This window comes from Lissotriton helveticus, chromosome 11 (genome assembly GCF_964261635.1).
Source record: "Lissotriton helveticus chromosome 11, aLisHel1.1, whole genome shotgun sequence".
Classification (NCBI taxonomy): Eukaryota; Metazoa; Chordata; class Amphibia; order Caudata; family Salamandridae; genus Lissotriton; species Lissotriton helveticus.
The window spans coordinates 242,376,233-242,388,697 of NC_136072.1; the positions used below are offsets into that span (position 1 = coordinate 242,376,233).

Sequence of the window (12,465 nt, forward strand, 5' to 3'; positions counted from 1 at the left end):
CATCCAACCCTGGTTGTCAAAAAGGGACAGCACAATGTGTGCTGAGAAGAAATAGCATAAGGGCCACACAGTGATGTGAATGAATGATGTGGCAGATACAGTAAATCACTCAAGGACCTATCACAGAGCTAAAAACGCCCTGTGGAGCGTGATCACACTCATAATAAAGGTCTGAGTGTGCCAACAAAAACACTCATAATGGAGAGGCATGACACAGGATGTGTGCCTAAGGAGACAAAAAACTGAAACACTTAGAAACTGTAACAGCCTGTATCGTGATGGGGAGGCTGGTGTACTCCTGGGCTCAGGTGAGTGCCAACCAAGGAATGTCATCATTGAGTCCCATATTAGGCAGAGTAGAAAGGATTGATGGAGTAGGACCAAAGGTTGCATTTGAATTCCTGAAGAGAGGAAGCTGTTGTGGGGCTGAGCCTTGCATTCACACAGTGTTAAGTTGACATGAGCTTATTAGAAGTTTAAACACTATTTTTTCCTTTCTGCTGCATTTGCACACCGGCACCCACTTTATTACATGTTTAGAGTTTAGCAGAGTGTTTTGCTTCACACGTGAATAACATGTTTTTCTATATTAGCAGCCTTGCTTGGTAAGCTTAGTCTGAACAGTGAGTGCCGAGGCCTTCAAGGTTATTTCAACACAGTGGTTGTTGTTCAGACTGATCAGCGCACGTTCTAGACATAACATATATGCAGCTGTTGCCACCTCTGAGATTGGCGCGTTTAATAATGCACTGCGTAGGCATGATCACACACACACTTGGAGAACTTTCGTATGCTGAGAGCTTGTGCAGAATTTGATGTGATCCACTTCTGCTAAATAGCAGAGGTATGGGGCCACCTTTGTAATCCCAAGAGACCTTCTGTAGATATAAAATAACCTACTAGCAAGGGAGGGTGAAATATAGGTATATTTTAAACCTGTTTCCATTTAGCATTATAACATGCTTTTCTCCCTTTGTATTTTATGGAATAGTAACTATGCTGATAATCTTGTTGCTTATAATATGTGTGCTTGTATTAGCCAAGACACTGCGCATGAGAACACGGCATTAGAAATAAATATTTCAAACTTGCATGTGTCTTCATTTACTCCCTGTTTTGGACTAGTATGTTAGTATAACGAAAGAGTGTTCATGTGTTCCACATTGCAAGAGGTAATCGAAGTTCCATGTTCTGGGTTGTCTAATCATTGGTGTTATGGAAGAGCCAATGGGACAATGTTGCTAGTCTGGTAGGGGATGTTGGGTACTAAGGTGAGTTTTGGTACACCCTAATCAGGGCTCGTAAATTTCACTCGACCGCTCGCATATGCAAGCTAAATTTAACAAGGTCGAGCTGTTTTTAGGTCCTTTCTGTTGAGTAGGAAAACAAACCAACTTTTGTCCTCTGTCTGTGAAAACAGAGGAACTGTGACAAGATAACAAGATTTAAAGGTATTTTTATTGCTCACAAAGTTAATGAACAATAAAGATGCCTTTAAATCTTATCTTGTCACAATTGCTCCGCTTTCAGAGGCTGAGGTCAAGTAGGTTGCAGTTAGGTCGAGGACATTTTTTAAGGTACTAGTCCTGCAGGACTAGTACCATTTTTGGGATTTTTTCGAGCCCTGCTAATTCAATGAGGTTCCAAGTCTCTTTGCACAGTTCTGTGTAGGAGCAGAATCCCTGCTACAAAGCAACAGGTTGCTAAAACCAATAGAGATTAGCTCAGCAACATATTGGAGATGGCGTAGGAAAAGTTCTTCAATTAAGGAATTCTAAATCCGGGTTAGGTAAAACAAACTCCAGAGTTATAGTAGCTGCAAAAACACCAACTGTTTTCTCAAAGAAATGTCCCTGGGGGTACCCAGCAGACATGGCCAGTGAAGGCCATTTGAGAGAGTCCGAAGCCCGGGGCTGAAACCGTCCCATGGAGGGGGTCCGCATGGTCCCCCTCCTCCATTTGAGAAAGGCCAGGCCCTGGGGAATGGGGTCCCTGGGGCCGAAATGGGCCCAGAGAATGGGGCCACGCGACCCCCCCCCCCCCTCCTCCCTTATTACAGATTTGCCCTGACCTTTGGGTATGGGGCCCCCTGAACTCCTTAGGTTCTTTGAGGCCAACTACCCCTCCTGTTTCCTCCAGTAGGTCCCACACAGCGGTATTGCTAGGAGGTCTTTGGAGGCCACGCCCACCTTTCGCCACCACTCTGCAAATGCGGATCCTGGCTCTCTACTATTTGGGGATGAAGTCCCCATGGATGCAGAGGGTCTTTGGGGCCAACTACCCCTCCTGTTACCTCCAGTAGGTCCCACACAGCGGTATTGCTGAGAGATCTTTGGAGGCCACGGCCCCTTTCCCCACCACTCTATAAATGTGCCTCCTGGAGCATAGTGGTTGGGAAATTAGGTCCTCTTGGATGCTGACGTTTCTTGGGGGCCAAAAAGTCCTCCTGTTTCCTCTAGTAAGTCTCTCCCTCTTTCTCCACCACTCTGCAAATGCGACTTCCAGTTATAAAACCATGGAAATTTGTTTAAAAAGATTACAGGGATGTTATAGTAAGGCTCAGATTTCACTATTACAAAACCATAAAAATTCAGCAGTTATAGTTACCTGAGCTAACTATAACTTACGCCCCTGCAATGCACTGCTTATGACCTCACATATTACATCACTCATGACATGGTCAGTAACATCACTCATGACATTACTGATGATGTCTCAAATTACATCTCTGATGACATTTAGTGAAAGTAAGTATTTTGTAAGAGTTTAATTGTTAAACCTATATACTAACTACTACAAAAGTTAAATTAGTATAGTAGGTGCACTACTACTGAGTGATACTACTTCTAACATATGTTATGTGACTGGCTGTGTGACTGTATGTATCCTTGTGTGTATGGGTGTGTGAGTGGCGTTATTGGTGTATAAGTGGGTGTGTGAGTAGCTGTGCTGGTGAGTGAGTAAGAGTGTTTGGGTGGCAAGTGTATTTTTAGGGTAGGCAAGGGGAATCTGAGCTTCTTTTTTCTTTTCTTCTCTCCCATTCTCTAGGAAGTTAAAGGAATCCTGAGAGAAAAGGGTCAAGATGTAAAATTGGTCCTTGCTAAACAGCATTGCTCCAAGTCACTACATCTGAAGAGGCGATGGACTTGACCTTAAAATTACTCTGTTTTAATTAATGTTTTTTGGTATCACACGTTTCAAACTTTTGATGGACCGAAACAAGGATAGCTTAAGATCATGCGGTGGGTTATCTCATGCCGCCCCCTTGTACCATAGGTTCTAATACCTAGCTGGTCTGAAAGGGAGACCCAGCAAGTTTAAATCACTCCGGGGGATTAACCCTTGCTGCCCTGCAAAAACTTAATTCCCTACTCTGGCAAGGAGCTCTGTTTCTAGAAATATCCGTAATCTAAGTACACTTTGCATTTTGCGCTAAGCCCCTAGTGTCGACCTTTGATGCACTCCACCCCCCCTCAATGATGATTTTGGAATTAAGTACTCTCTATTTCTTAGCCCACGCCAGGCCGAGACTGCCAAGATGACTAACCCTAGAAATATATGTAAATCAAGCATCTAAGAACAAACTTAAATTATGCTCTGACTCTTTTGTCTAATACATCTGCAAGGCAACCTTGCATATATAGATCTGGCTAACTGCTCTTGAGACCAGTATAACCCCACATGGGCACTGAGTAATGAAATCGTTCCAATAATAATTAGCACACATGGCACTTTATTCCCCACCCAACGTCCCCTGCAGTATAAAAGGCTCCGATAGAGGAATTTTTGGGCAAGCCTTTATGTATATTTGGGGCTTATAAATTACTAACCACATGTTTTTATAGTTTTTACTTTGTATTCTGAACAAATAGTCTTTTAGCGTTGAACTACTATTGTAATGTGTTGTTTTAGCTTGAAACTGTGTAAAAACGGAGATTGTTTGTAATGGTTTTTAATTAACTGCACAATAAATTTTACCTTACCGCCTGTGTCACAGGTCATTATGCCCCACAGACTGTCACGCTAGCGCAGGTTAGCTCATGGCCTTGGTTCCAGGCCTCCCCACGTTGCACCGCCGATTTCCCAGGTATAAGGCTCAGCCATGCCCCTCATTACGTCAGGCCCCGCCGCAGCAACACAAGTCCGTTAAGAGGCAGTCCGGCACCCAAGGCTTGCAGTCAGCTGCTAGCTGCAGAGGCCCCCCCTGCTCCTTTGGAAACCCAGTATGGACACTCTGCCCACTCGTCTCCTCCAGTATCCAGCAGCGGCACTGGCGGCAGGCTGCAGATCTCTCCTTGGCCTTCAAGACCAACACTGTCCGTTGCGCCGTTCACTGTGCCAGCTCCGCTTGTCACCAGCCAGCACATCTGACAGGGTAGTAGCGCTTGCCATGGTCTGCCATCTTGGGTACAGCCGGTACATCGCCAGCTCAGTCCTCCCTTTGCAGGCATTCTGGATCACGGCCATTCACAGGCACAGCCCTTGGGAATGATCGTACACCAGTAGCGGCTGGCAAGGCAAACAGAAAATGGTGGACCGATGGTGGCTGATGACCGAGGGGTCCAGAGCACTCTTAGAGTGGGACCTCCATCTTTACACGCTAAGCCACAGCCCGTGCTCTGATATATTTAAACTTGTGTTACACCAGATGGTGGCTGGGTGAGCTAAACGCTCATCGCCATCTTTTTTTTTTTTTTTTTACATTAGTGAGGCTGTATTTATAGTTTGAGGTTACATATCCGTCACCTATCTTTTCCTCTCTGCTGGACCTCCAATATTACATAAATTATTTTAAGGTGCCTATTGACTAGTTTTATTTGACATCCGCGTTGTCCAAATGCGCAATCTTTGTACTCCAAATAATAAGAAAGTATAATCATGTTTTAATAGTGCCCAAGATTCCCTAGGATACCTTGAGCTGTGTGTCTTTTTTCCGTTTATTTACTTTCCCAACTCTCTCGCAACTCTCTCCTGCATCCTTTATTATTTAGCCATGTTCTCAAAATTCAGAGGGTTTAGTTTTGTGTTCCACGTGCATGAGAAATTGTCTACTCTCCCAAGGGCTGTCTCTGAAGCACTTCTGTTTCTGCGGTTCATATATGGGGGCACATAACCCACCACCACCTTGTTTTTTTTTGTTGGGGGGGGGGGGGGGGAGGGAGTTCATGTCACTTTTCAAGTTTCTGCACATAATATGTGGCATCTGTTTTGAAATGCTGTCATCTTCTCATTATTCTTCCAAGGGTTTTAATTGCTATCTTGGCAAAGCTGTTTTACGTGATATTGGTAAGCGTACACATGTCTATGTGCCTTGGTGACCAAGAAGTCTAAATGCAGTGAAGTTGGCTATTAATTAACCTGTCTAATCTGGCTCCACTGAAACAACTTTTTCTGTTTTCAGAATAAACATTGTGAATGTTGCTGATGGCGGTCTGCTGCACTCCTTTGATAACCCAAAGGTTGTTGGCCTTGAAATTTCTCCAAAGAACAATGTTCTTGCTACATGGCAGACGTATGTATGTAAGTAACTGTTGGGTACGGATGGTGTTTAGGTCTTGCTCTCAACACAGATTTTTGCTGCCTGTAATCGAAAGCTTCTTGTAGACCATACCCAATTCTTACAGTGGGCTTAAAGACGCCCTTTACTTAGTATTGGTTGACTTTCTTGTTGTTCTCACTTGATAGCTTGTTTTTGTTGGCTTTCCTTTATCTTCTTGTGCTTGTCTGTCTTCTAGAACATGGGCTCTTTACTATGCTTTTGATTGGGCAGACTTTTATCCTTCCATTGCTCACATTTAGGAAACTATTTTCTTTTGTATTAAGCACCCCATGAAGATACATATGTTCTCTTTCTCGTACTGCTTCTCTTTCCCTCAAATACTCATCCCTGTTACTTCCCCTTCATCCGCCCACTACCTGCTCATCCTTTGCTCACTTGCCCTTTGAAGAAAAAGTGTTTTAAGATTTTGGTGGGCTGCCATTTGTTTCCAGGCCACTCCTTACTCCAAAAAGCGTTTTGGTGCACCTCTATTGTTCCCTCGCCCCTGCCTACTTTCCATTAATTCTCTCCTCCCATTCTCCACTTGCCCCTCCCCCACTCCCCAGGTCCTTTAAAAATTGATTTACGTTTATTTATTTAGAGGGCCAGGCTCCTGCCAGTTGCTGCCAGGCCGCTCCGCATTGCCAAAAAGCGCTTTTATGGAAATAAAATATATTTTTTTAATGAACTGATCCTTGGCTCAGTTGTGTCTACCATATTGAAAGGTAAATAAAATTAAAAAAACATGGCGCCCACATCATTCTGTAGGCACACGTATGTGGTGGTGCATTACCATGCATATGTCGTCACACTAAAGTATGCTTTGTCATGCACGCAAACTCATATGCCATCACGCATGCAAACGCATACCAGATGATGCAGCCTTTTCCTTTTTTTTTTTGCCGTTGCTGCTCAGCTTTGGCAAAGCCACTAGGTCAGCAAAGCAAGACCTACTGGCTGTAACGATACTTCGTAATTTTGGTATTTCTACACTTTATTCCTTTTTATGGGGAAATTAGTGCATAAGTTTTATAAGAGTGTCATCTTGATCAAAACGTTACAGTGTTCTTCACATTTTCTGCCAGCTCACAAAGAGTTTTCATTCTAATGTGTTTTGCCACAAAACATATTGGTGTAATATCTGAGCGTTTAACCTTTTGTGCAAAGAAGCAAACCAGCAATTTTGGCGCAGGAGACACTTCTTGCCTGTCACAGGAGTTGAGTAGCTTTTCCGATTCTAGTAATCATACTATCTACTGTTGGGAACTTGCTTGCCAGCCTTTTTGAACGAGTTCCTCAAGAAGAGCTAAGCCTCATGACCAGCCAGGTCAAGCTCCTGTCCTTTCATTATCGATGCCCCTGCCTGTATCTGGTATTAATAAGCCCAGAAAGTGAAACGGCTCTGCACGTCAACTACCATGGATCATTTCCACCTCCACTACCATGGATCATCTTCACCTCAACTACCGTGGATGATCTGCACGTCAACTACCGTGGATCATCTCCACGTCAACTACCGTGGATGATCTCCACGTCAAAAACCGTGGATCATCTCCACGTCAGCTAACATGGATCAACTCCGCGTCAACTAACATGGATTATCTCTCTGCCTGCCAATAATGGGTGCAGTTTGTGATCCTTGTTGAAATTCTTAACCTCTACTCTGTCTACTATTTTGGCTGTTTCAGCAACCTGCCTATGAACTCGCAATAATATGTGATCATCTTGTCTCGTGTGAAAGCACCCTGTTCGAGATATTTCTGTCTCGATCCCCCTCTGGTGCCAACATTACCCACTACCACTTTTGCACAGGCACACAGATGATTCCTAAACATTAGCCGGTAATCTGTGTTTCCCTGTCAGTGCCCTCTTTGCAGTGCTCCATTTTTTGCAATGCCATTATAAATCTAAAGGATTGCTGCTTTGCAAGTACTCTGCCCAGTCCCACTGCGCTATTAAAAATGATTGCAATGTTCTTGCAAATACGGGAATGTTTTGCATTGCAACTCAAACCAGGAGCTTGCGGTTTCCACAGGCCCTGAGGGTGACATTGTCAAAGTGTCATCATCAAATACTTTATTCTGCTCAACTGAGCCATAAAAGTCATGATAGTCTAAAAACAAGTATTAAAAGCCAGCTGTGTGATGAGAGAGGGATTCAGTAATGAGATTGTATCTTTATGGCACTTAAAATGTAATTTAAAACAGCATGGTTCCATTTTCCAAGCAATGCAAATGAGCAAAGGCCGCGGCGTGAGATCTGGTTTATAGTGCTCGTAATATCGGCCAAAGGAATCACACTCTTTGTGCAGTGTAAAATATGCAAAAAGTGCAATGTGCTTTGTTCTGCTGGGAGTTCACAGTGACAGCTGGGAAAAGTTGAAAACCATGTGCCTTTTACTGAGAAAGCTAACGAAGTGTATAGTTTGGAGGCGAAACAGTGTCCAAAATAACTTGTTTACAAACCATCAAGAAAAATCAATTGTAAGGACAAGAAGGTCAGTCTGCTAACATTGTTTTTATTTATAATGTAGCTAAGCCACTTATTAAGGCAAACATATTAAATATCACATTTACAATTTTAGTGAAGTGCCCTGGAAAAGGGGGGAGGGGAAGTGTACAGTGAGTGTAGGAAGGGTAAGTGACATAAAAACAAAGCCAAAGGCTACAATCAATCAAAAACTCTTAGACTGATTCAGATTGTCAATGACCATAAGTTCAATGATATTATTACAAAATAACATGCTTCATATATATGCTCATTAGCGTAATTGTTGGAATGAAGCTGAAAAACATAGAAAACAGTCGACGTTTCGACCCCTATTATGAAGGCAGGCTGAAATTGATCCCTTGCATTAGGGTCTTCATCAGGACGGAAGACAGGGACACAAACCTATTTAGTACAAAAGAGGGTATTATCATTAGGAACAAATCCACAATGTTGAAATCAAAAAGACTCAGCACATCAAAGTTAGAGAAAACAAGACATACCAGGATGCTTGTTATCAAAGGCGGAGAGGGAACTGATACTCCCACACGTCAGGCTTAATGGAGCCGAGGCAGGAGGGCCAAACTTTGGTCTCAGACACAACTGAAGTATAATTGTAGAAACGTCATTCTAAGTAGGGAGGAAAAAATGCAATAAATAAGCTGGTACCCAGCGGTTTGCATATTAACCAAATGTATTGAGTAAGAGAACTTGCAATAGACAACACTTATAAATCCAGATGGATTAAGTCGATAACATCAAGGACCATATAGTTGAAAAAAGGGCCGCAGGGTTGCATCAAATGAAATCTATATGAAAGGAAGGGAAAGGCCATCACTTATTGTGCCACATAGCAGGAAAATTTGAAGAGAAATTCTGAAGAGAAATTCAACTAGGCATGTCCGTGCCAGGTTGTTAAGCTCGCGTACTCCACTCTGAAAATTCATGCATACCTGTTTGGAGAAACCGGCATCTGACATTAACAGAAGACGGCAGTCTCCGTAGAAAAACTAAATCAGCAATTGGAATTCTCTAGAGGAGGAGAAAGAGGGAAAGACCATCACTATTTATGCCAATATGTCAAGAGGGCCTCTGGAAAAAAGGACAAGTTCAAACGGGCCTACCGGTAACTCGTTGCAAGATGGAATCACCAAGCTTGATAGGAGTCTCCTAACTGGATATTCAAAAACGGCATCTGTCGGTGACAGGAAACGGAGGACTCCATTAGAAAAGTACGGAGGTATTAGGTCAGAAGGTGAGTTACAAACAGTAAGGTGAGAGGTATACCTGCACTGAATGGAGTAAATCCATGTATCATCAGCGGCCGCGTAGCGGAGTTCGCGTAGCGGAATCCGCCCAGGGAATACAAAATATAATTATGCATCCACTTTCAAAGTTGAGAGGAAAAGGGTTAATGAGTTAACTCTAAAGAAAGCAGCACATCCATTTTTACCCCCACTAAGCGCTTGCAAAGGGAATATCGCCACTATGCTGGGGAAAAAACAATGCCTTTGCGTAAACCGAGCAAAAGAAGAAAACTTAGTGAACTACGGGCAAGACAAAAATTAGGATCCTCGTGAGACATCGTTTGTGTTATAAAAGCTGCATACAACCCTAGTTTCAATCTGTGCAGCTTCGCTTTTAATACCTTTACTATCTGTTCCACCTGACCTTACTCACCTGAGCCTGCCCATGATCATTTCTTGCTCAAACGTCATCCTGTGGTATACAATTGAAAACGTTTAAGGTTCACAAATTATAATTATGTTGTTTTTTCCCCACTGTCTGCACTTGTGAAATGCGTTTCCAGATGATTTCAACTTCGTTCCTGATGTTTTTCTGTTGTGCTTCAAAACCCTGTTTTTGATGCAGCTTGCTTCATTTTTAAGGACTGGACTGCCTCATTTATTTAATCAACTAATTTTTTATGTATTTTGTTGCATTTTACTTTATTTAAATTTAGTTTTTTAATGTAACGTTTTATTGGTCTTCTGGATAGTGACCGATTTACCCGTTTGGGTGAAGGTGTGTTTAGTATGGGTGTGCATAATTTGCATCTGTTTTATTTTGCAACATTTCTTAAAAATGCGCGTAATTTTAATGCGAAATTATTCAAGATTACACCGGCGTATCGCAAATGTCTTCTAGTCGTAGTGCATCGCAAACTTTGTAAAGAATTATAATTCAGTGTCCATAACAAAGTGTTTTTTTTAACCTTATTTAGCATTTTATTAAAGACAAAGCAAGGCACTGAGTTCAGTCAAATGTCATCACAATTATGATGACAAGGTATTATTGACATAACTTTCTTCTAGGCACAGTTGGTGAGGTGAAATGTGATGTACAATACAGATAATACATTCATGACCCAACTCGAGCGCACGCCACTTCTCGTGGCCATCAATACTCCAGTGACAATCCTCCCGATTTTACACATCAAAATAGAATGAGATCTTAGCTCTGGAGATCGGGTATCGCATATGCTTTGTTACTGATGCATAACCTGATCCATTCTAGCCCACTCCCGTTGGGACTATACACTGTTCCTTTTGAGTGGGGGGATCCTGTTGTTGTGTAGATAGGAAGGTTCTGAAGGGGCCCCAGATGTCTTTAGGTCTGGAGGATGGAGGGATTGTACTAGCATACAGCTCACTCTTCATAGAGCAAGATGCTAAGCTATGGAGCCAGCCTTTTATTGTTGGTGTCCGCTTGCCGCCCCAGTGTATGGCGATTTCTCTTTGGCCAATAGCAGACAGATGGTAGCAAATCTGCGAACTTTAGGGGGAAACTGGATGACGTATCCCAAGAGGGCAATCTCTGGCAGGGGTCCATCAGCACCTGTATCATGCTGCTTATTGTCTTGTGTACTTCTCTCTATAAAGTGTGTATGTGTGGGCTTGTCCAGGCGAGGTGCGCAAAGTCTGCTTGCGGGGAATTGCACCGCTGGCAATAGTGTGATCTAGTGGGATCTATCCTGTGTGCTCTAGCTGGGTGACGTAAATTCTGCGTAGGTACTTAAAATGAATCCGTTTATGACGACTATTGACGGATACAGTTTTTGTCTTCGCACAGCAAGCCATCCATTTCTCGTCAGTTATTGGGTTACCCAAATCTGCTTCCCAAGCGCTGCGTACTCTATAATCGTTAACTGGAAAAGGTCTGCGCACGCCTTGTAGAGCTGGGATATAAGATAAACCCCTTTGCTACAACCTATTACCATTGTGAGTGGGGGAAAAGACGTAGGCTCTAGTACAGTGGTTCCCAAACTTTTGACTCCTGTGGACCCCCATTCAGTCACCACCGGAAACCGGGGACCCCCAATCAATTTGTAGGATTTAAATTTCAAACATTAAAACAGTAATTCAAACAAAATAAACACAGGTGTACACAAAAGAAAAACTCTAATTACTAACAATTTTTGGGGCATATTTACAAGCCCCTATCCCCATTGGAATGTCCCTTTTTGCGATGTTCCCGTGGCAATAGGGGCTTCGCCTTATGTACAAGGCAGCGTTGAGCCACTTATCGTGGCTTAACGCTGCTTTGCAAATAAGGCCCCCATTCATGCAATACTTAGCGAGAAAGAGGTGGGCAGTGGGTGTTTGGTGGGCATTCCACTGCAACACCCATTGATTTTTTAACGCTGCCTCCTATTTACAAGAGTAGCGTAAATAGGAGGCTGCGCCAAAATTAAAACAAGGAAACACCTGGATTTAACTTGGCAAAACAAGGAGAAATGCTTTATTTCTCCTCGATTTTGCTTTTTCCATGTGTGCTGCCTTATGCAGTACACATGGAAAAAGCAAAAGGATTTGGGTTTTTTATGTTCAGGAAGGAGGATCTTCCTGTACGTAAAAAATCTTCCCCTGCACTATGGTGCAAGGGTACCTGCATTGGCGCTACCCTGCTAAGAGTAGCGCCAGCGCAGGGGGAAACGCACGGCTGCACCATATTCTTGTAAATATGATGCAGCCCTATGTTTCAGAAGTGGCGGAGCGTGTTGTTAAGCCAAGGAGGCTAACGACACTCTCCTCCACTTCTAAAGTAAATATCCCTCTTAATATTTGATATTGAAAGAATTTGCAAAAAACTAAATAATTTAATGGGAAGGTTGGTGCTGCATCCCAGTGACAAACTTTTACATGGCTGGTTTTATTTTGCAGTACGAGGCTCCTGCTCCTGCCAGGGCCAGACTGGAAACCAAAAGCAGCCCTAGAAAATGTTTTCAGACCAGTCCCCATATGGTGCATACCAAGTGCATGGCCACTAAAGAGGGGGCTTTGGAAGGCTCTCCCCCAAAAGTCTTGGGGAAACAATGGTGCAGTCTACAACACAGTTATCATTACATATTGAATGTTATTAGCTTTTAAAGAATAGTAAATGAAGACCTTAGTATGCACCAGGATACGACAAACTGGGAAGAAAAATAAGTTACTGAC

The 12,465-nt window shown here is 43.0% G+C and overlaps 1 protein-coding gene across 2 annotated transcripts in view; it reads left to right on the plus strand.

The window, feature by feature from the left end:
* The window catches only part of EIF2A (eukaryotic translation initiation factor 2A), a 247,232-nt gene that overhangs the window by 110,647 nt on the left and 124,120 nt on the right, over nt 1–12,465 (plus strand). For both annotated transcript variants that reach the window (XM_078668056.1, XM_078668057.1), the window contains exon 4: nt 5,402–5,520. In XM_078668056.1, the coding sequence (XP_078524182.1) occupies nt 5,402–5,520 (119 nt within the window). The remainder of the gene's footprint in view (nt 1–5,401; nt 5,521–12,465) is intronic.